Source organism: Varroa destructor, unplaced genomic scaffold (assembly GCF_002443255.2).
Source record: "Varroa destructor unplaced genomic scaffold, Vdes_3.0 BEIS01000005.1, whole genome shotgun sequence".
Taxonomy (NCBI): Eukaryota; Metazoa; Arthropoda; class Arachnida; order Mesostigmata; family Varroidae; genus Varroa; species Varroa destructor.
Window position 1 is genome coordinate 9835574 of NW_019211458.1, and position 22668 is coordinate 9858241.

The 22668-nt window shown below is 40.8% G+C and overlaps 1 protein-coding gene across 9 annotated transcripts; it reads right to left on the reverse strand.

The window, feature by feature from the left end:
• Positions 1-241: 241 nt before the first annotated feature.
• On the reverse strand, positions 242-22307 carry LOC111251623 (uncharacterized). 9 transcript variants are annotated; one of them, XM_086990257.1, is made up of 6 exons: positions 22154-22307; positions 21504-21730; positions 20096-20296; positions 13235-13413; positions 7408-7928; positions 242-6949 (listed from the first exon to the last, which is right to left on the reverse strand). In XM_086990257.1, the coding sequence occupies exons 2-4, from the start codon at positions 21635-21637 to the stop codon at positions 13407-13409; spliced, it is 342 nt and encodes a 113-aa protein (XP_086846383.1). In that variant the 5' UTR covers positions 21638-21730; positions 22154-22307; the 3' UTR covers positions 242-6949; positions 7408-7928; positions 13235-13406. The 9 variants fall into 9 exon arrangements, 4 of the variants coding, with proteins under 4 accessions (XP_086846383.1, XP_086846382.1, XP_086846385.1 ...); XM_086990256.1 differs by having other exon boundaries at positions 242-7223; XM_086990259.1 differs by adding an exon at positions 11446-11513 and having other exon boundaries at positions 242-7928.
• Between the last annotated feature and the right edge of the window lie 361 nt (positions 22308-22668).

Here is a 22668-nt window from a genome sequence, read left to right on the forward strand (position 1 = left end):
TCGCCGCTTCACTGAACCATTTGACAGAGCTTGAGGCGGATCCTCCATCTTCTAGCTCAGCTTGGCGAATATCCTCTTAACAGAGAAGGAAACCAAGCGAAGATCACATAATCATTTACGCCGAAAACAATCATTACTCTTCACTTACATTATCAGCTTTTCTTATCTTGAACGTATTCGTAGCAGTTAAATTGTTCAATTCATATATTGAGATAGCTGATGAAGATATGAACGTACCGAATAAATTAACTCAACATACGCGTCGCATTTATTTAGAACACACAAAAATCTATATATACACACTTTGCCAGCGTTTATGAACGCGCAGAATGTGGCAATATGTTAACGAATACAATATTTAAGCTGCTATCCCTTAACAATTCGTTTGTTAGGAGTCGTTGCAAACATTTTCATATGTCCGTTTCATTCGATCTTCTCGAGGCAGAATTATAATGTATAACGCAGTACACGTTTAGTACATCAGTACCTTCAGGTACAAACAAATAGCAAAAAATCAAACAATGACGTAGAGAAAAAAACATTGATCTTTTACTCCAAGCACGATCGCACAAATTCTACCCATGTAGGTATGTATTTTGAGTCAATCTAACCAAGATACAGCCGCATAGTCTGTACACTATCTATATCATCTAATACGTACGATATATGTACCAATTCACTAAACAGTTAGGCGATTACCGTAAACGCTAGATCTTCGAAGTCACTTTCTTGTTTGATTTATCTGTGTTTTACAAACCGTAACGAGACTAAACGAAACGTGACCACTGTTTAGTATCGACCTGAAACGGCAACATCCTATTAAAACTGAATTAACATTAACTGCTTATGTCCTATTTTCTTTAGAGACTTCGCATATCCGCGTCACACGCCGCTATCAGTGTACTCGAGGGACTCGCAAAGACTCACCAATGATCGCGACAGGACTGAGAGCAACATCTGAAATGTTATGTCGTCACAAGCCATTCCTTCGTCTGATCATGTGACGTTTTACGCGTCTAGCCAGACCTAAACGAACGGCACATGCTGTAATTACGTAGGCCCTACTACTGTGACCCCTAAACAGCAGTATAATAAAACTCAATGGCCTATAGCATGACACAGTGTTTTTTTCTCGTAACATTGCTTGAACATCACTGAAGTGTCGATGAAGCGCAAGGGGTTGTTGAGAAGGCAGCATGAAGGCGAGGTAAAGTAGCTCATGTTCTTTAACGTTGCGAAAGCGAAAAGCCCGACGCAGACTGCGTAGAAAAGAGCGACAGACGCCTCCTCTAAAGTGCTTCAGGTCGAATGATTACATCTTATACGCTATAAAAACAGTCATCGTAATCATATGTTTGGTGTGATGATGTTTGCGGAAGTTTATTCCGTTACGTTATAGATATAAGTACCAAGTCGCGTACTAGCGGCATTCCCGTTACGTCTCGACTGGTTGTTTATACACTTCCAATAGAAGATTGATATAACAAGCTAGTCAATCCCACCTTAGTCGAGGGTCGCTAGCAAAATGATCCAGATGACCTGTTAGGATGAACGATGTGCGTGCCGAAGCCGTTAAGTTAATGACGTACGAATCCAGCAAAACGGATATGGGGTCAGCGTGATGACTAATGCTATGCATACATAGGAAGACGAGAAAAACTATTTTGACCGGAAATTAGATACAGATTATAAAAGATAGAAAATTACTATGCAAACTTCTCTAACTACAAATGATTTAGGCCGGGATTTGTCCACTCATTGTAAATTGTATTGGGTCCTAAACTGGGACGAAATGACCTTGATAGAAACGCCCCAAGATGTTCGTCTCCCTAGAGAAATTTTTATTTGAGAATGGTTTGTATCCTCGGTTTATCTTCAGGTAAATTATCCTGTTAATAGAGAGTATTTATAACATGTTATAGCAAGACTTCAAACCTTTTTTTATATACGTGTCAAGTTATATTTTTCCGTGTATAGAATAGTCTAGTGATGAACATTTTATAACTTAATATGTGTGTGCTAAATAAAGTGATCACTTTAACGCAACTTAGAGTCAAGCAGCTTATCGCACATGGTCTATTATTATGGCCAATTGTGACACTGACCAGGCCAGCAAAGAAGTTATGTACCTAGGTATACACCTTATGTCCGTGTACCAAGTTATCGTGCTTGTATCTAAAAATAGCTTAGTACTGAATTAGTAACACGTAAAAGGCATAACATTAATCGAGAGGCATCACATATCGTTTCTGATCAAGTCTACGATTCGGCAACGACTTCGAGCGCTATTATGAACTCGCATCGGCAAAATGGACTACTTATCTACTTAGCAAATACAAAGAGATCCGATTTTTCCACTTAAGTTGTTAATTTAAGAAAAAGTTGGCACTTTCACTTTTTTCTCTTTCTCTAGCTAATTTTTTTTAAACTAAACCTTAAACTGTATATTTTATTTAGGTGCCTTTATAGCTTCACGGACCATTGATAGCACTATTTTTTTAACGATTTTTATATGGCGCAAGCTGTCCCAAAAATTGGGAGCCTGATGGCCTTCTTGGTAAATGGCCGACAAAAGGCAGCAACCCAAAAAGACTAACCTCGACGTCCTAGTGCGGGCCTAGGATGCCAAACGACATTTGAAGGTCAATTAGTAACAAAAAGCCAAACAGCAATACCTCCCGATCGATCTGCTTAAATTATGTGCAAATTTAAAACATCTACGAGATCACTGAAATTCTAATTTTTCAACTGACATATAAACTTTTAAACACCGAGAGTAGAGAAAAACGCTTAGGCATGACTTTATGCAGCAGAGTATGTATACTTTAATAAACCTGCTGGGTAGGTTCGTTTTGTTCAGGCGAAACAACGAAATCCGTGAATCATAAAGGATATTTCGATGATAGTCGATATATCGATATATTTAGTTTCTAGCTAGTCCTTATGACATCTACTTAGACGAGCTGGATTATCGGTCAACGGATCAACTATTAGGGAAGCTATAGTTAATTGAAAAGGATCGTTTATGACCGCTCAACGATTGGTTTATTAAAGGACGTAGCAAGGCGTAAAAGATACCACAGAAGGCCCATAAATGAAACAATAGTGCTATTTCTTCTTAAGACGACCTGTGAGAACCTCACTTTTCCTAATCGACCAGCGCAGCCGATATCGGAAAACGATCCGGAAATGATATTCCAAATTCACAATCGACACATTTATGATACGATTCCCTCGGCCTGGCATTGAGCCTATTTACGGGAATGGCTCCGGAATATGTTTTCGCCAATCCTCGATAGAATAGCTCACTTCGAAATCGAGCTTCAGCAGGATTTCCGTTCATGTACGGATTCAACAGACATGTACCTGTTTCAGTTGTGTTCCTCTTTGCTGCTCAATACGATGTCCTTGCATTATTCAGTTTAAGCAAGATACCTGCGACTAAATCAGGCAGAGAGAGATCACGTTTATATTACAGAAGCACCCGCCATCCACTTGTATAGTTACAGGCCGGTTTTGTTTCGTTGGCGGGACATGACGATAAAGAACTATCGTCTATATATCTGTGTTCGCTGTGCGGATTCTTCGAAATGCTCGCAGATTGCTCTTCAGATGCTTCTGATTCGCATCAATGGGTTACACTGGCGTACCCTCTGTCTTTCGAAACATCGACCTTCTTCATACACATCTGTGTGAATAATTGAAAGATGAAATGCCAATGCCCGATCCATACTCTATGAAAGCTCACAAACAAGTTGGTGGATTAGGCCTTGGCTGCATATTTTATCTGAGAAATACTAGCTAGATGTTCTTCTCATCGATTATCGTTTTTGCTGATGGTTCAAAATAGAGCTAGCCATGATAATATGTTTAAATTTTGTAATTTTCGTGAGTGCTGAAGCCGAATCTTATAGGAAGCCGGCGCTAGCTTGAAGTCTAGAACATATCAGTTCGTAGGAATGATACACAAGGACGCGCGAACGTCGTAAATGGACGTTCCACTAAGCAACCCGCGTTGAATCGGGCATGGTCAATGACCAATTTGTCTTAAAAAGACTCCCTTCTTTGATTCACTTGCCTGCTTTGTGCATCGCACATACATCGTGCACCTTAGGCTGTAGGATTCTGGGCGGATTGCATGAATATCTATTAGCTGAACAGGGATAGTAATAGCTAAGAGAGAAGCTTATAACATAAGCTTATGTATATTGTGCTAAAATTTCATAGTAAGTCCTTGGGGTCGATATGTCACGACATAGCTTACCGAGGCTTTCATCGCCACAACGAAAACGAGCACAAACAACTCAATTTTTATCAAGTTGCCCACTAGGAAACATCCTGTTTGCTCAGTGGGAAGCCTCCTTTGATCTCTTATTCAGAGTTACAGTTGAGACGTGTTAGTCTGGTCAGATGCCTGTTGTCATTTATATGTCGCAGTGCGATTTGTTCTGTGGCAGACGAAAAAACGCTACACAATAGCGCACTACATAATAGCGCATTATGTTATTATAAACTTATATTGCTTTCAAGGTGCTTATCAGAGCATCTGAAGGCTCCTGAGAGAAACGCAGTCCACGCACGCTGCTTCGATGTAACAAACACCTATCTGTTCAGGTGATAGCGTAGATGATAGCGTGTTCGCTTCGTTAACGTTCTGGGTTTGAATCCGAGTGTGGGCACACTTCGTTTCGTTCTGGGTGCCGGCTGTACGATAAAATGTTTCACGGCAATACCGTACGTGAAATTTATATGATGACGCTAGATGGAACACTTGACGATTCTGCAAGCCAATGTACACAATAACGAATACACGCGCTAACAGATAATCCTACACTGCGGTGTGCATTTGACGTCGATCTTTAGTGGGTATTTGCCAGTCGTTATATCCACCACGTCTGTGTGGCAGGCTGCCAATTTAACACTACACCGCAGTAAATTCTTGAATACATGCCAGTTATTCCAATATAATCCTTTGCAGAAGAGGCGTCTTTCTCTAACGAACGGCCCGTGGACGAAATTGTGCTCAACTAGCACCAATGTGTACGTCGATATGAAGCCGCATTATGTGCGGCCTTGTGTGAACTTAAAATCGCGACGTGAGCATAGTGTCAACGCTACGTTTAGCGACGGTCGACAGTGGGAGAGTTTGACGGTGGCCCAGTACGGTATCCCCAGCTACTCGACACAGTGAGTAACTTGCCTAGTCATAAGTTGTTCGATGGTCCCCTCCGTTTGTCAGGTCCTAAAGACGGACGGTCCAATCAAGCCGGGCCCGTCCATATTCCAGCCGTTTATTTTCCACTGGGTTATAACACCAAATTCTTTTTGTGTACTAAATTTGCACCACAATGGGCTGAAGTGGGCAAGTCGTAGCAATAGCGCGTTCGTAAGGGGCATAACAGGGAGACTGTTTGCTACAGTGCGCGGGGAAGGACGGCTGCTTTAAAAAGCTAATAGTTAATCTGTAGCTTGCTCGTAAATGAGGATTTGTGCTAGGGGAACGATAGATTCATAACTTGAGCACCACTCAAACAAAAAAGACGCACTACCAACCGCATGGCTATTTCTGTCGTTTTTCCCGTATTTTCATACATGCTCCACTGCCCATGGGATTTTATATGTATAGGTGTATTTATAATCAACAGTGTCAATATATGCACGTACATACATGTAGTACTGCTTACTCAGGTTAGAACCAGTGGATAGTGCGTCTTTTGCAAAAGGCACCAGAATATATTGTAGCGGCTGGTTTCATATTGTTAATAGCTCTAATATTAACCTGAGATTTCGCACATCCAGCTTCAAGAAAGGAGTTCGTGTGCTTTTTCAAAGCAACTGTGTTTCACATATACCTACTCTTTTGTGCTCACATTTATAAATGTGTTAGAGTTATTTAATAGGAGAGTAGCTAAATATTTAAAAAAATTTAAAAGGTGTATGATCTGATATTGAATCACCGTGAACTACAGAGAGAGTCGTCTGACATTTGCTGTAGTTGGCTCCGCGGACCGGTAAAATATGGCTGTTCTATTATCTGGGTGAAGTCGTGATGTAAGGGCAAATTTTACACCCCATCAAAGGAAATAATATCTTGCTATTGAACTAGGAAAACCCGCGCTTTCTTGACTAGCTCATGTGCCAATATGGCTCCTAGTTGATACTGATCAGGCGCAACTTGAGGTAATAGAAATAAGCGGCTGACTAACGCTCTTAGCATCTAACGACTGAAATTTCATAAACGGGCTACAATCACTCGTATTCGCCTAGACCAGCTTACAAATTCCTAACATACACAAGAAAGTACCTATCTACATAGCGAGTATGATGGCCACGAGACCTCAAGTCGTTAAAGGCTTCATTTCGAAAGGAAAGGTGTTTGCAGTGTCAGAAAGACGTACGGAGATTACGTGGCTACGGGGCCAAGCGGGCTCATCATGACTTTCGTAGTAGGACCGAAAGAACATTAGAGCCGGAATCTATCAGCTAGTCCAGGTCGAAGAAGAGGCCAAATACTAAAGACAATAACATTCAGATAGCGGAAATCCGAACATAGCTGACTTAAAACGTACACTTAAAATCGCACGGTTCTACCTTCTTCCGTTGCCAACTGTATTCACTGAGTTTAACAGATCCAATTAATAGCGTTCAATTACAGCATATGACCTTCAGGAACAATTGTATGCCTCTCCAAATGGAATTTATTAGGGAAATTAAGAAACCTGCTACACCGTTTTATGATGTAAGCCGCTAGCCGTTGTAAATGCTATCGTAGGTAAATCTGTGTACACGTCGGTATAATAGACGCTTCGAGAGGCGGTCGGCTTGAGAAATGATACTATGGCAGGTCAATTTATAGCATGCCCTTTGAGAACGCGTTTCAGTCGATTTTGCCCCTGGCCATGGCATCTATAGCGCTTGATCGTAATTAATGCACGACATGTAATGATGCCTAAAGCGATATAAGATGAAAAAAAGAGAGGAGCTAACTATAGACAGCTGGTTAACCTGACAGGTTCATATTCGTTTAAACAACTCTATTATTATAATTTCCTGTGATCGAAAACTACCATCTGGTACGAGGTAAAAGCTTTTCTAACGAAATAATTGATTTGGCTTAAATAGATAACGATGAAGAATGGAGCCGAAACGTTATTTTCCAAACACAGCATCTGCCTATCGTAATTTCTACGCTGCGATATCTTGCGTCAACGATCACGAGCAAACTGAAAATTCACAGCATCTTCAATAGCCAAATGTATCTTCCAGCTAAATTTGTTTTTTTCCTACGAACATTTGTAAGCGCTGCGACGCCAACTGCAGTAGTATTATATAACATGAATATTGACTATACCCTATCACGGCGACAGTAAAAGTACATGTAAACGGTCATGGTAGCATGTAACGAACCTTCACATCGTTCACCACGTGGCAGGGGACTGTGAAACACACTTCATGACCAATACCTGTGAGTTGCTATTAGCATCTCGACAATAGCAACAACGGTATTGATGACAGCTGATTAATCAGAGTATTTTTTAGTCGGGCACTTCAGACTGGACGCATAAGCACACCCAATAATTACATATCGGACATTGACAAATAATAGAACACCGATTGCAGGACAGTGGGTCTAATTCATTCGTGTTGAACAGGACACGTAGAGTCGACGACGTCCGCTTGTCTCACGCTTCGGCCGCCAATTTGCTATCGAGTAGCTGTTCCACGCTATTCAAATGCGACTTTTAATGGACGTTCGAAGCTTCCAAAGGCTGTGAACGATTGCAGACGAGCAGTGCATAACCTAACGCAGAGCCGCCGATATCGCAGGACTTCGCACGTTGCGACCCTGGCGTTGCTGATCACGTTGTATGGATTCGATAGCTTGTATCGGCACCGAGCAAGCAGACAGAACCGCTATGAATATGTGCCTGAAAAACGCAATGACGAGAATTAAACCATAGAACCGCTTCTTAGCAGAGGAAAGCTTGCGCAGGCTTAAAGGGAGGTGAGCACTTGTGATACTTCCTATACTGATTCAAGGAACTGAGCAGTTAACACGACCTTTACTATAAATCGAAATTTGAAGTTGGTTCCGATGAGATAGAACCGATTGTCTTAGACAAATATAGCTCAGTTGGTTTTAAGCTCCTTTTCATGTTGTTCACTGTGTGTCATATTGGCCTAAGTAGTCGCATCTACGTAAAGAGTAATAGTAAGCCTATTTGTGAGGTGGTTTTATTACGCAATGCCTATAACGTCAGCTTGAACAACCTGACCGCTAGCAACATACCGATTTTCTGCCTGATGTAAATTACAAAGCTAGTTAGGTAATTAACAGTGAACCACGCACCAGAGCAGTAGCATTATTCAAATGTTTTTGAGCTTCGTAACTAGCACACTCAGCTTGTCGAATTATCATGTTGCAGGCTCTAAGGAACTTGATTTCAATTTGTTGCGACAAAAGACTGCCACTGCATCTGATATGGAGAGCGCATCGCCATTTTGAAGAGCTAGTGAAAGGTGTTGAAATAATCACTTCTGGGCGGTTAAGCGGTAATGGACCACCAAACGCGTCAGTCAGGCTGTTTCGAGGGCATGCTAGGAAAATTAAAATTAAGGGCCCAGGGCTAGTTGTTCTACGAGTCGGTGGCATTCCGTCTGGGTGGCCATTAAGTCCGTGTAAACTCGCATTTTTTCGAACACACGAAGATTGGAATCATTCGATGGGCTGGCTCTCTGCGTTCAGTCGATACGTGTTAGCCATAGGAATCCACCTTCGCGTTTCGGTCACAAAAGTATGTGGCACAACTGGGCTCGAATCGAAACGCACTGGTCATTACAGTGGTTTTACTAATACCGAACCTATCATTAATTAGCGGTCAACTTCTAGTCTACAGCTAGCAATAACCTGTTTTCAGGACGACTGAGATCAAAATAGGTAAGAAGTGCGGGTAGGTTTCGTCTCGGCATAGATCTTAAATGAATTGCACGCAGTACTTTCATGGGTATTGTCGCTAGCAATTTGGCAGGCTACATGGAGAAAGCATCTAGGCAAATGTCACTTGAAGAAAGAATCGTTTAATGTATGATTTCATGCTTTTATTGAAACGTTGATTTTAGTGAAGACATGCTTTTAATTTATCAGAACGTACGTCTAAATACTCTTGTACTTCTCAAAACAGACCCTGTTTGTTTCAGCCGTCTTCAAGGCGTAATAATAAAACCATTTGTTACTGGCGCACGCTGAGACCGAATCTTGGCTGATATTCGTATAGGCCCTGTGTTCAACACAAGAATCCCTGTGTCATGGAACACAGTACGATGTGTTCCATGACACATGATGATGATGATGATGGCACATCAACTCGCTATTTATTTTGTCTCTTAGTGGTACCAATCGTGAGAAATAGTTGGGTCCTTATGGTCGAGCTAGTTTTAACCTCGTCAGAGTAGCCCACGAAACTTATACAAGAATTCGTTTGTTTTCTATTTTCAAGTCACTTGAAAATAACTACTGCTATTAGTGTTGATCAAAGTCTTGCTTACTACCACCCGCGATCTTTGAACTTTAGTCAGTCTGCAGCGTGTATTCCTAGGCCTTGCAAGGATACGACATTTCATTTCCTCGTGGGCTGGCCGTCAGCTTTGGCCAAGTGGGAACAATCACTTACGATGGAGCGCGACAGACGACACCGTCTTGGCAGCAGCGTGAGCCAGCTCTAGCCGTCGTTAGGTTCCTACTTTTCGACTCTCCTCTGATGATTAATCGTGGCCGAAATTAAAACTCGACCTTCAACATCATCAATCGTTAGAAAAGGCAGAGCAAACTAGGAAGAATGCACGGAAGCCGAAACGTAGCTTTCGTACTATAGCGTTCTAGATATTTTAGCGTAAGAAGCAGACCAGATAATTTAGCCATATAAGACAAGCGATTTGACTGACTTGAACCCAGTATATCCATTAGGGAGTAGTAGTCACCGATGCGCAATTTTGATGTAATGAAAGTGCACGAGAGATTTAAGTGTTCGAACAGAAACGACAATATAACATGATCATATTGGGCCGATTAGTCGGGCTAGAATTCGCTGTTAAAGCCAATGATCCAATGCCAAGCTATCCACCATGTTGAAGGCTTTGATTCACTATTGTCTAGCTGAGAATAGAATCACTGAACTAAAGCTACCCTTATTGGAATGTTCGCAAACTGGTTTCAATATGGTCCGGGCCACTAGAAGGTGTTACAGTTTAGAAAGTTCTGTAAAAATTCAGGAAGAACGTACGAGGAAAAGTGCATTACAAGGCCTTGACGTGCATTGCCTTTGATAGAGGCTATGTTTGCTGGTAGCCGGTTATTAAAGCCGGTTTTCTTCTACCTCAAGCTGCATTCGCAGTATTTTAGAAGAGAAAAACTCATAGAGAACATTTTGTATAACAGTACTACTGACCCGGAAGATCTCATAGACATGCGAAGAGTGTATTTACTTTTAGTGCTGCTTATGGTATAGTATACGTGTCTTCACATACAAGCATTCTTCAGCTGTAACCGAGTGTTCGTAAGAGTGTGCTTGCGACGGAACCGGATAATTTTGCTCTCGAGGGCCATGTTTCTTTTTTAATTACTTTGAGTTTGACTACATATTTCATGACGCGACTTGTTCTTTGTTATGCCATATATGTATTCGGTTTGCACCTCAGACTTGCTGTCTTATCATAATTCTCGCACGTCGATCCGACTGAACTCGACCACCTGAGTATACGTAGGGTATTCATGTGCGTGATAAGCTCATTAAACTACAGGAAAAAAACAGTTTTTACAAAGAAATTAGTATGTCTGCCATTGATATAAGCGGTTAGGTCAACCCTCTAGGGGAACGCGCTTTATCTGCAATGAAACACGAGTTTTGCCGTCATGTTATCAAACAGACGTGTAATGTAGACAACCTGCCAATCTGTTTGCAAATACCACCGTCACTAATATCCCTGAAATTTGATAAAGGTCAACGAGGATAATAACCGGCAGGAGGCATGATTGATGCCGAGTACATTTCAGAATTTTTTCTTTAATTCTGATATTCCGGCATTGTTTACAAGTGTCGATACCGTTCTCTCTATACACAATGATGGCAATGTAGATCTATACGACTACGAATCCTGTAAAGGACGTTCCGTTGTCTAATAAAAGCGAACAGGTGCTGCTTGAGGCGACAATCTACTGAGTAAATTGTGGCTGAAATTCACCCCAACAATCACTAGAACTGTTGTAAATTCACTGGAATGCTTGGGGATATAGTCGGCCTACAAGATACACCAGTGACTATCCTCGGTGAGTTGAGTATAAATTCACCAGTGACAGATAAATTGAAAGGTTGACTACCTGTAGTTGATGTCAGAAAGACTTTTACATGTATATAGTTTGCCCCTCAGTGCGCCTGTAGTACGGCTTACCTTTGCCATCACACAATCTTTGTCATGGCTTTTTTGACCACTACCCCGTTCTTGCAGGTCGTAATTTCCTCTCAATCAACCGTTGGCACCAATTCGAGAAGTCCAAAAAGAAAGAAGTACAACCGTATTATTTACATATAACTGTATAGCCGTAGTATTTTAACCGATGTTATTTCGGCAGCTTTATATGAGTTTACAGAGGTAAATTCTGCGGTGAACTACTAAACTATATCCTATATAATGTTTGCGGTACAGCCACTCCTGGTACTTTTTTTGGTGGAGTTCTGTCGCTCTAAATGAAAGAAGAAATTTATTAAAGATCTCAAAAAGCGTATCACAGAAATCGCCGTGGCGAACAGATTCTGCAGTCTCAAGTGAGATTGACTTGTCTACCAAGTACTACGGGGTTCGATTAGCTCCAGCCAGAACGTCCCCTTTGCCGTTATGTTAATTTCTTACCTATAGCTGAAGGACCAGTTTCGTTGCCTGACATATCGCTTAAAGCTGACCTTATTAGGTTACTCATTGCTGTTTCAACTGAAGTCTTCTGTCAGTCATTGCGTATAATCGCCTCCCGTTTCTCTAGCATCATTTACGGTTCCCAAGGTTATTCTTTTTTTAAAGATAAACACAGCCTTGACAGTTTTGTAAGCTATATACCCGTAACTATGACCAATTTCTGTGCAAAAGTCCAGTTTTGAAAAACTGGATCTAACGTCTGCTCAAAGGTCAGCTTCTCAAAGTGACTTTTCGCTCAGATTCGTAATATGGTCTTTTTTTCACTCTCGTTCCTGTGATCTGACCCTTTGTGATATCCATAATTACATTGCCCACTCTGGTGGTAGAAAATATCTTTCCTGTAGTTTTAATTGATATAATACGTACATTCAACAACATCCCGTACGATGTCATTCTAGAAACAACTTTTTTTCTATAACTTTTCCTCCATTGTTCACGATAGGCTAAGGTCTTATTTGGCCAACTGCTTCTAAACTGTACGTGTTGTTAGTGCGGTCTCGAAGGGCAATTTTTAACAACACATGAGCTTTCACAAAGCTTAGCCCTAGGCCCATTTATTAAATGTATTTTTTACGTTAACGCTTACTCTCAAAGGCAGATTCTCAAATGGTTTTTGACACGGGCAGTGAAATAAACTAATTAACAATCAGGCGTTCCTCCCTTCGATAAACATCCCTAAAATACAATGTGTTTTCTAAGAAAACTTTTACATATTATATACATAAAATTAACATGGCAAGCATCTCAATCAGCCTTGAAACACTTGCTTAATTAGGCTCATACGCAAGATGGCTTGACAACTGGACAACGATTACACTATTTTCTTGGATTTCTAAGCTCTATGCTGTATAAATTGGTCGAATTAGGCTGCTACATAGTTCTGTATCTTTGTAGATCGGTTTTTTAGGTCGATAGTTACGTACGCATTGGGGTCTGGGCAAGATACTTTCTCAGCATTTAAATCTCTAAACTATTAGGGTCCTTTCGCGCATCGAAAAGAGTATCGAATTTACAACTACGTATCTGAGGCAAAATCAGTGTATGTATTCATCACCAACCAAGCTATATATGACTCTCCCTTCCTGCTAGCATCCCAGATATCCTCTCAGAAATAACCACAGGACGCTGATAGCTCAACCAACTGAGCGCAGAGATGATGCATTGAATACCTCGAGTAATCGACACATATTCATGACTCAGCGAATATATCCGCTGCATCGGAAACCAGGAAGTATCCCGCTCAAAGTTATTAAGATCTATAAACCATTACCTGCAGTAACTGGATGTCGACGCTGTTCCTCTTTTTGTTGTCAGATGCGAGCTATGTATCAGTCAAGTGGTCTTGATTTATTCAAATTTCTTCCAACTGATGCGATTTGGGGGTTTTTGTGTTTAGATGAAGTTTATCTGAGCTGAGTACTTATCAACTCTAAGGACCCGCTTCAACATCTGCAATTAAAAGAGCAGGACACTTAGAACTTTCGAAAACAGACACGTTCCAATAACCGTTTACAGCCCACTAAGTTCGACGTTCTAAGTCGAAGCCTTTTCATCAAAATTAGATATAAACAAACAGCTATGAGGGTGTCTTTTCGTGCGGAGTACAAACACACTGAGCTGCTTGAAACTGCACGACGTTACAACGAACGAGCTTTACGCTCCCATCGACAATTTCCATTGGAAAAGATGAAACGCGTCCTTGATTGAGTGAGATTAGGGTCGTGCTTTCGTCATTTGGGACCGTCGACAGTTAAATGAGCAATGAATGAGTATCGAACGTAACAGCGGCGCCACAGAACAATTACTGCTAAACAAAAGTATCGTGAGTATGCAAGACACCTACTCGTTACGACAAAGGGAAAAAATTAGCTACACGATTTATATCTATTGGAGACGCACGCTACGATTAATTTGCTGAATATAGAACGAGAATAGCTTTGGTTACTGTTTGCTCCTTGGCAATGTGACGCTGCTGTTTGATGAAAAATTCAGCATTTTTACTTAACCCAAGAGGCTTCATCATTTACCTGCACCGCCATTTAAAGAAAAAAGAAATTGAATGTTCTAATATTTAGCAGAGATTAAAACTTATCGTACCATTGAAGCGAATCCGCCGTAGACGCTCATTTTGAGCTTCTTGCGTCTTTCAAAAATGTTTAAGCATCCATAAGCGTCTGTAGCTGAACACACTGACACACGGTGTCCTCCATGTATGTATAAGCGTATGTGTATACAGTTTTTAAGAGGTCATAACTTCATGATTCTTCTTTCTTTTCAGGGTATAGTTGGCTGCTTCAGGGTATAATTAGACTTGACAAAAATTGACAAAATTGACTTCTGACCAAGAAAGATTGCTTAAAAATGCTACTGGTAGTATGAAGTGCAAAAATGGAGAATTTCAGGAAAATCCTCTATCGCCACCTGACATTAATCGGATGAAAGAAAGGTTTGTAAACAATGACCCGAAGGACCAAGAACACCAACGAGCCTTACTAGCCAAGAAAAAAAACACTGGAAAGCTATTGAAAAACATCCTACAGTTCCATGGGACAATCAGGGACTTGGCACGGTACAAATCGCATTTGAAGACGTCATAAATCAAAAAGTTACATTTCAACAATACCGGCAATGATTTAAATCGAAGGAAACCATTTTGCGAACGGTAGTCGAAAAATGTAAACAAGATGGCCACCTTTCAGGTAGAATAGTTTGCGAGTTCAGGTAGGATAGCGGTGAAACTATATTTAAATTAACTGCCACAGTTAATCGACATAATTCCACTCACTTGGCAACTGTAGATGTGCATTTTACGAAGGAACACCGTGTACATTTATTACAAGTCACAGTGTAGTAAGGAGTTCTACATAGCTTTTTATGACGGTATAGTGAGTACGTTTTTGCTAAATATTTATTTTTTCAGACATTTGGCAAGCGTTCGATGAAGAGTGGGAACCATCCTTGTCATGTAGAAGCATATCTTGATCGGAATCCTCCAAACAGATGGGTTGGACGAACAGTTCATGTAGAATACCGTACCCATAGCCCATGTCCTACGGCACTACGTTTTTCTTCGAGGGAACATTCTACAAATAGAGTCTATATCAGAGAACGGACGGGACTCGATGATTTAAAAGCCACAATTGAGCAACGGTGCTCCCAACATCAAACTAAATGTTTACCGAATCTATAATTTATCATGATCTGCAATGTATCAATGTATGCAGAAGGTAGGCATTCTAGATATGTATATACTGGATATTACAAGTTGTTACTTAATTGGTTAGGATAGTAATTTTACTTTTCCGTATCTTTGATACTCTTGTCCCAGTGCTTTGGCATCTTCTGGATAGTCACGCACTTACCGTTCCCGTCTCCATTCGTAAATTCTTTGTCTGTGGTTTCTCAAAGCAATCCAGTAATGGGGTATGCGTGCTTAGCAAATGCCCTTTTTAGGGCATGGAATGCCCCGTAATTATACGGCTTTAGATCGGGAGATTAAACAAGTTGAAAACAACGTCAGGTATTCCTTTGTCCAATCAAGCAAATAATTGAGGCACGGCAATGCGAACAGGTGTTGTCATAGTGCACTTTGCGGATGGTGAACAGATCTTTTGAGGAGCTCGAAATAGCGAGCTGCATTCATTGTTTCAACAATACGGCAAGTAGCAGACGTCCCTTTTGTCCATTGCGAACACTACCATCGAACTCGATTCCACTACAGGACGACGTCATTCTTTCGCCTTGTTCTCTTTGGCTAACGGCAGAGATTACGTTATGATTCTCTTATGGTGAGAGTATGCTCTAGGCGGTTTTTTTTTATTCAAGTTCCGCGAACTGCGCGTGGAATACACCACATACATTTCCAAGTGGCCTGTTGATGGTCCGTTGTGAACGTCGGAAGTGCACCAGTTTTTTTTGTCTCACCAAGCCCTCTATTCTTGTTAAGTTTATATTACGCCACATTGAGGTAGAAATGACTAATAGCCAGCCTGTAATAGGGCCTATTAGGCCTGCAAATAAGTTGTTTGGGAATAACAAGTCTTTTCTATCCTTATATGTAAACACAGTTACGTATGCTATACATCGGTGTTTTTTGCCCTGTTATGACACACTGATTAGCTACGTGTTGGAACCCACGACGTACTTCAGAGTATTTGTCTAATGATATCGAATCGCAGGGAATACACTTATTACAGTCGTTGTGATTAGCACATGTTAGTATCACTGACGTAACAAAGATTCCTCATCCTTTGTGTTTCTACTGAATATACCTAAAATAAGTATTAGTGTCCCATGCGTCAAGAGCGACGCAAACGCGTAAGTTGTGCAGAAACGCGGCTTGGTATAAAGATAAATCAGATAGTTTAAAAGCGCGTTCTAGTCTCATGACGGACACTCACTTCTGCGATATGGTCGAGGCTATCGTCCGAAATTTCAACACTTACTACGTTTTTCTTCTTTTTTATATCGTCGTCGCTCGTTTCCGTATCGCTCAACAACTAGCAGTTTCATTCCCTACGGATTTATGCCGTCAGCTTAATGGTCTATGTCTGTATGCCATTAAGGGAGAGGAACGCGGGATAGCAGACCTAAATGGAAACCTAGAATTCTCGAATATTTTATCGCTTCATTGCCGGTATTGATGTGCTACAGAGGAGCTTAGATTTCAAAGCGGACTTCAACAAATGCAACAAATATCCGACGTTAATCTCTTGTCATTTTCGGGATCAAGGGTAATTGAAGAAGTCTATCATATGTTGTTTGTTCTCTCTAAATCAGCGATAGACTATTAAAAGGTTTCCGTTTTCTTGTAAACAACTGCTCTTCAGAATCGGTAAAACACGGTTGTAAGTACAGTTGTCAAAAAAAAGCGTGCACACATTTAAGGCTTTTTTTTTTTCAATCAATTTTATGGCAGTCTAGAAAATTATTTTTCACAGAGTAATGATATATATTCATTGAACAGTTTCCTAGCTAACTTACTAATCATTCCGTAATAATAATGCTAACTAATGTGATAAAGTCACGAAAGGTAATGCATAGTACTATCAAGAGAATAAAGTTTTTTAACATTGATTACATACCATATTAAAGCTTGTTCGTGCTTAATAACAATGTGTTGTGTTAACGCGGTTAAGTTACCACGTCACTAAGTTATTACAGGCTTACCAGGAGTCCACAAAATCGCCATTTAATCCGAGTCCTGCGAGAAAGGCTGTTTATCATATATGTGTCTGTCTTTTAAGCAAAATGCTAAGAATGTCTTGTTTTTTGTGCCCTTCCGGTTTAGACGTATCTTAAGATGACTGCAAAGAATCGCCCATTTATCATGAAGGGTTTAAATGGCCGGGTGACGTAATGTATGGAATGTTTATATAAGCGATTCAGAAGGTGCTGTGGGAAGAACGGCCTTGCCAGGATTTGGCGTCATATATTATAGGTTATGGTAATATATTCCGCTAACATTCTGTGTGTGTCTATCTTGTTTTCCTTACAATCCGCTGCTGTCGTTCGACAACTGGAGTGCCAATGGCAGCAGTAGTAGCAGCATCAATAGTGTCTGAGTGTTTTTAGTATCGCAACTTTTGTTTTTGCTCACTGTAGTTGATCATATCCCAATCGAGTGCTATAAATATGAACGGGCTGTTGTTTAATATTCCGCCTATACACAATGATATTCTGATGAAACCGATCTACGTTCAGCTAATAAACTGGTGATTCGCGCAACTTTTGAGTTTACCCAAAAAGAATAGTGGTGTTACTGATCAGCTGGTCGAATCCGAAGTGACGTCTCGTGTCCATGCACAGTAATGCGTAATGTCTGAAACGTTAGATCTATCGTCGAATGATCCTAAAAGGGGAATGTTCCTTTCTAACTTTTTCAGTTTTCTCTCAGCTTCATTTAGACAGCTCCTGCGCATGTCTCAGATTTACCAAAGCGCACAAGCAAAATGAGGTTGCATTGTACAATAATATAGTAAGCATTGCTCTTCTCTTAAGTGTTTGCCACTTCCTTCTGGCATAGTCTACCTTCGGGCATTCTGGAAAATCAGCGAGGGTGTTTAATAATTTATACAATCACTCAGTTCCGGTGGATTTCCCTTCAATGAATAGATTGCCAAGAACAACAGCGAACCTCACCGCTTTAGTACTTTGTCGCCATCTTCTTTTTTAACAGCGCGCGAGAGCTCATTTATTGCGGTGCAAACAAAGACCATCAAGAGCAAGGGAAGCGTATGAAAAGAGGAAACGGAACGGGAATATCCGGCAAATAAAAGACCGCAGACCGTCGTCGTACCTCTTATGTAAAAGCGCTAGCGTTTTCATTGGCGTGCGTTCGTTCGCTGTTTGATCTTCGGTCGCTTTCCTCTCGATTCTTACGGTCATAACAACGGTGCGCGAATCCCGTTCGAGTAGTAAGTTCGCCGATACCGTGCATGCTAGTCGATATACTTGCCTTCACAATATATCAAAGAATAGACTAAAGATAACTAGACAAATAATAAATTAGCTAATCAAAATGGTAATGGTAAATCTTCTGTCAGCATCCAATGGTATAAAACAACATGAAAGCGGAACTATGTAATTCCTTCGTATGTGAACGGTATCTGAGCTCGACTCTACATCCCGTTAAAAATATCTGCCAAATAAATTAAATCTTGTCGTATTTTGCAGAGAGCGGAACATTTTATTGTACAGTAATAGTTAGATATCTGGATCTGTAAAATTTATCTTACGATGTTAGGCGCTCGCTGATACCGTCAGCCGCTATAGCCTTGACTGGCAGTCGATATTATAAAGGATGATCAAAAATTACTATTTAGTTAATACCATGAGGATCAGTAAGCATGAGACATTTTGTTTTTAGGTTGAGCTTCAGGTTCCAGAATATAGTGCAGATATGTCTTCTTATGTACTGATCAGATGTGAATATACAGATTACCTTCGTAGTGCATTTTAGGCCGGGAGTGAAACTAAAGCGGACTCTGTAGTTCCCGTTAACAACAAACTTTAACATTATTATAGAGAATGTACTGATACAGTCCCAGGTTAGCAATTCGGTTGGGACCGTATTTGCTCCGCGATTTCTACTTCATCAACAAAATCAATGTGCGATTATAATGATATCTCATTATTCCTGCTTTTCCGCTCTTCCTTTTTAGATTCACGTTTACATATATAACGTATCACGCCGCCAGCTTTAGAGGATTTTACCATTTGTGTAGTCATTCTACATATGTGTCGGCACTCGCCATTGTGAGTAACTTCAGCATCTCACAAGACCTCGCTTACCGTTTCAACACTCACTAGTAATATTCTGATGCTGAACTTTGTGTGGTCAATGTAGCTGACATCCAAACGAAGATCACAAAACGTCTTGTATTAAAGATATTCTTCGCCGCCCTCGTCTTTATCGCAGTAGCCGCTACCATGCGCACCACTACCATCACTTTAGAAGTCGATCGTAAACCTTTGAAACAAGCCTGTTCGCCGCTGCACCACTATGTTGTATTCTTTGTCCTCGTACGGTATAACAACTCAAAGGGATGGCTGCCATGATGCGATGATTCGGGAGTACGACTGCTCCCAAAATAAGTGAACCAAGGTGGACGCTTGTTTGGAAGGAAAGACGCCTGCTTACTGAATGAGCGCACCCAAGCGATCTCATGGCCTTTTTCGTGCTTAAACACAACGATGACTAACTCCGTCTGCTTTGGGCCATATGTAGCGACGGGCCGTACCGCGGCGTCTTGTTAGTTGGTTGGCCGCTTCTATTGTCGGCGTGTTTGGTCACAAGATGTGGTGATGTTGAGTTGCCTCTCGAGAGAACAATTGAATTGATATGGCTACGCAATAAAGTGCTGCCGAGTCTCTAGCAGACCAATACCTCTGGATATATCCTTACTGGCCTAACACAGAGCTTGCGTATTTAAATATACCACTCACACACCTACACGCATGTTCTCATGTGAAGTATAGAGCCTTATGACCGTCGAATCTTACCATAGAGAGAATGGTCAATCGTCCATCCCGAAATCAAGACAAAGTTTTAGGGTATTTCTCGTACCCGATCGTTACCCATTTCACCGCATCATTCCGTCAAGCTAAGCCTTATAAAAGTACAACTTACCGATCTACAGAGAGCAGAGCACTGCATTGGGATGACGTGGGGCTTGCGGGGATGTTGCGAGGTAAAGGAGTTTCGGGAAACGGAGAACACCCTCCGACGGAGAAGTACGCGGACAGAATCCTTGTTTGACCATCCCGGAGCCGAACGTCGCTCATCGCTACTAGCGTTAAAAGCTTCCTCGCATCTAAAGCCTCTCTGTAACTAGGAGCAGATAATTCGATACATTTCTTGCAAGTACCAATCGGTATTTTTATAGACGTAATTACTCGATGTAACTTTCACTCAGTCCAATTGCGGTTTCAATTTGAGATCTAAACCACCCACAAACCTATTTTACAATGTGCTTCTCTATGTTACGGAAGACCTTTTTAATGGCGGCAGTTAGCAACATTGTGCCATCCATGTTGTGTGAGTGGAAAAGACATTTTCCTGCAGCTTCCCATCCATATGTAGCTCCACATGATTTTTTCACTAGTAAAATAAATGTCTGTTGTTCTTCTTGTTACTGAAAAATGTGACAACATAAAATCTTTGTCAGTAGACGCCACGTTCAGGACGTGAACACTAGCTGGAACTAAATCGTGGGCAAGCCAGTGATCATAGGTGCGATTGGTTTTTCCATCTATGAGGAATATTTCCTTGTCAGAAAGAATTGGAGACAGGTTTGCGGTTCGTTCTTGAGAGAATAAATGAACGATTGGCTTCGGACTCGAGTTGCTTCAGAGAACATTTGTCCGACCGCCGTAGCACACGGCGTGTGTTTGAGATCCTCGAGAATGAATATTTGCACGACCATAATCAAAAAGATCCGTGTTCATCGAACCAAAGTATTATTGGCAGTGTCCTTCACGATCGCTTCTGTCCTTTTTCTTTTATAGATCTTTCGTTTTGCTATATAAAAACCTATATCTGTTCACTTTTAAACCGCGTCCTTTCTCAGGAAAGCGGTTTCAAAGATAAATGTCTTTTATTTCAGATAAGCCAGCTAATACGTGGAGGTATATCCTTGTGTCATACAGGTTTAGACAGCCGAAGTTGTTAATCTAAAATATTAATGTTTATGCCACGATGTTGCCTCTTACAAAAAAAAAACACGGTGTTCCAATACTCTAAGTAGATCGATAAATATTTAGCTAACCTCTATGTTTTTTTTTTTTCTCTGAGTTCATTGTGCTAATAGTAGACTAACGTATGAGCAACTATCTAACAGAGTACGCGATACAATCAGAATCTGTGAAGCGACAAGTACTAAAGCACACGTTGGGAAAAACCTATCCTTTTGGTTTATTTCATACGTATATGTGTGAAGCAGGCGCCAATCGTATGCATCTGTGTTCTGTTTCGACCACGAGAGCACAAGATACGGATACCTGCAGAATACTAGTGACGTTTTGAAGCATTAACGTACCGCGGCCGTAGTCCGTGCTGCAGCGCCATCGATCGACATACTCTCTTATATGGACTTGACCTCTCAGCGGTACCCGGTATGACGTCCTCTCTGACACAACTCGAAAATCTCGTGTGTTTGCCATTGCGGCACATGGCCTCAGCCACCGAAGACGGCAACTATAGCTCCTCATTATCGCTTACAGAAGAGGTACGAAACGATACTTGAGGGAAAGTCTAACATACGCCCTATAGTAGATATAGATGTCATTAGGCTTCCAACGGCTTGTCGGAACTATCGTGTTAGCTAATAACACCTTTCAATGGCACTCTATGTGCGCATAATATATCAAATGGAAAAACAGTGGCTTTCCCATTAGGGATAAGAATGTTCACTACACATATTGCTTTGTTAGTTTGTTTTTCACTATAGTTTGTTCCACTATATTCACTTTTTTTTTTTTGACTTACCGATGACCCACATATTTGTTTTAAATAGAATTGATTTTTAAGGGATATTAGCCCAGCATAACAAATGCACGAACCCATAAACACAATGTAAAACGAAAGTCAAAATTTTCCGCAAATGGAATCGAGCGTTTGTGCACTAGTTCAAATAGGCATGCATGCAACGCGTTCACTCCGTGGCTTTTACCTATGAAGGTACTTAACGTTTATGTAAACGAAGACAGATGGTCTACTAATAGTCCTTGAGCATCCTCTTCAGGTAATCACTTCAAGCATCTAAGCTCGCGTGAGTAATCAACAACGTACACAACGCCAAAGAGGCAACCATTGAACACTGAATGAGAAGAAACACGAATGAATTAGTCCATATATGAGCTCACACATATACTATTTCTGCAGAATTCGGTTGTATATATATACATATATATATATATATATATATCAACTTTGATTATAAGGTACAATCCGATTCAGATTAGTTAGGGTACAAGTTTTGTAAAGAAATTCAACATCGTTATCTTTTAGGAATCACAAATTTTTGCTAAACTTAATTTGCTGATCTTTTTGCAGCTTCATGGAAACTTGCCTGACTAGTGTACATTTACAGATCCTTCGATTACTTCATAGGCAAAACGATTCTAGGCCGAAGTCGAGGAGAAATACTTGGTGTACACCGAGGTCAAAGAGTTCTTACTATTTTTGCTATTCCGATTGATGTT

What these genes read in the sequence shown, in the direction of transcription:
- LOC111251623 (XM_086990257.1), bottom strand. Translation starts at nt 21,637, where the DNA reads ATGTGCCGCAATGGCAAACACACGAGATTTTCGAGTTGTGTCAGAGAG. An exon ending in CAGCACGGACTACGGCCGCG is followed by an intron (nt 20,297 to 21,503) that starts GTACGTTAATGC and finishes ATCTGCTCCTAG; the next exon opens with TTACAGAGAGGCTTTAGATG.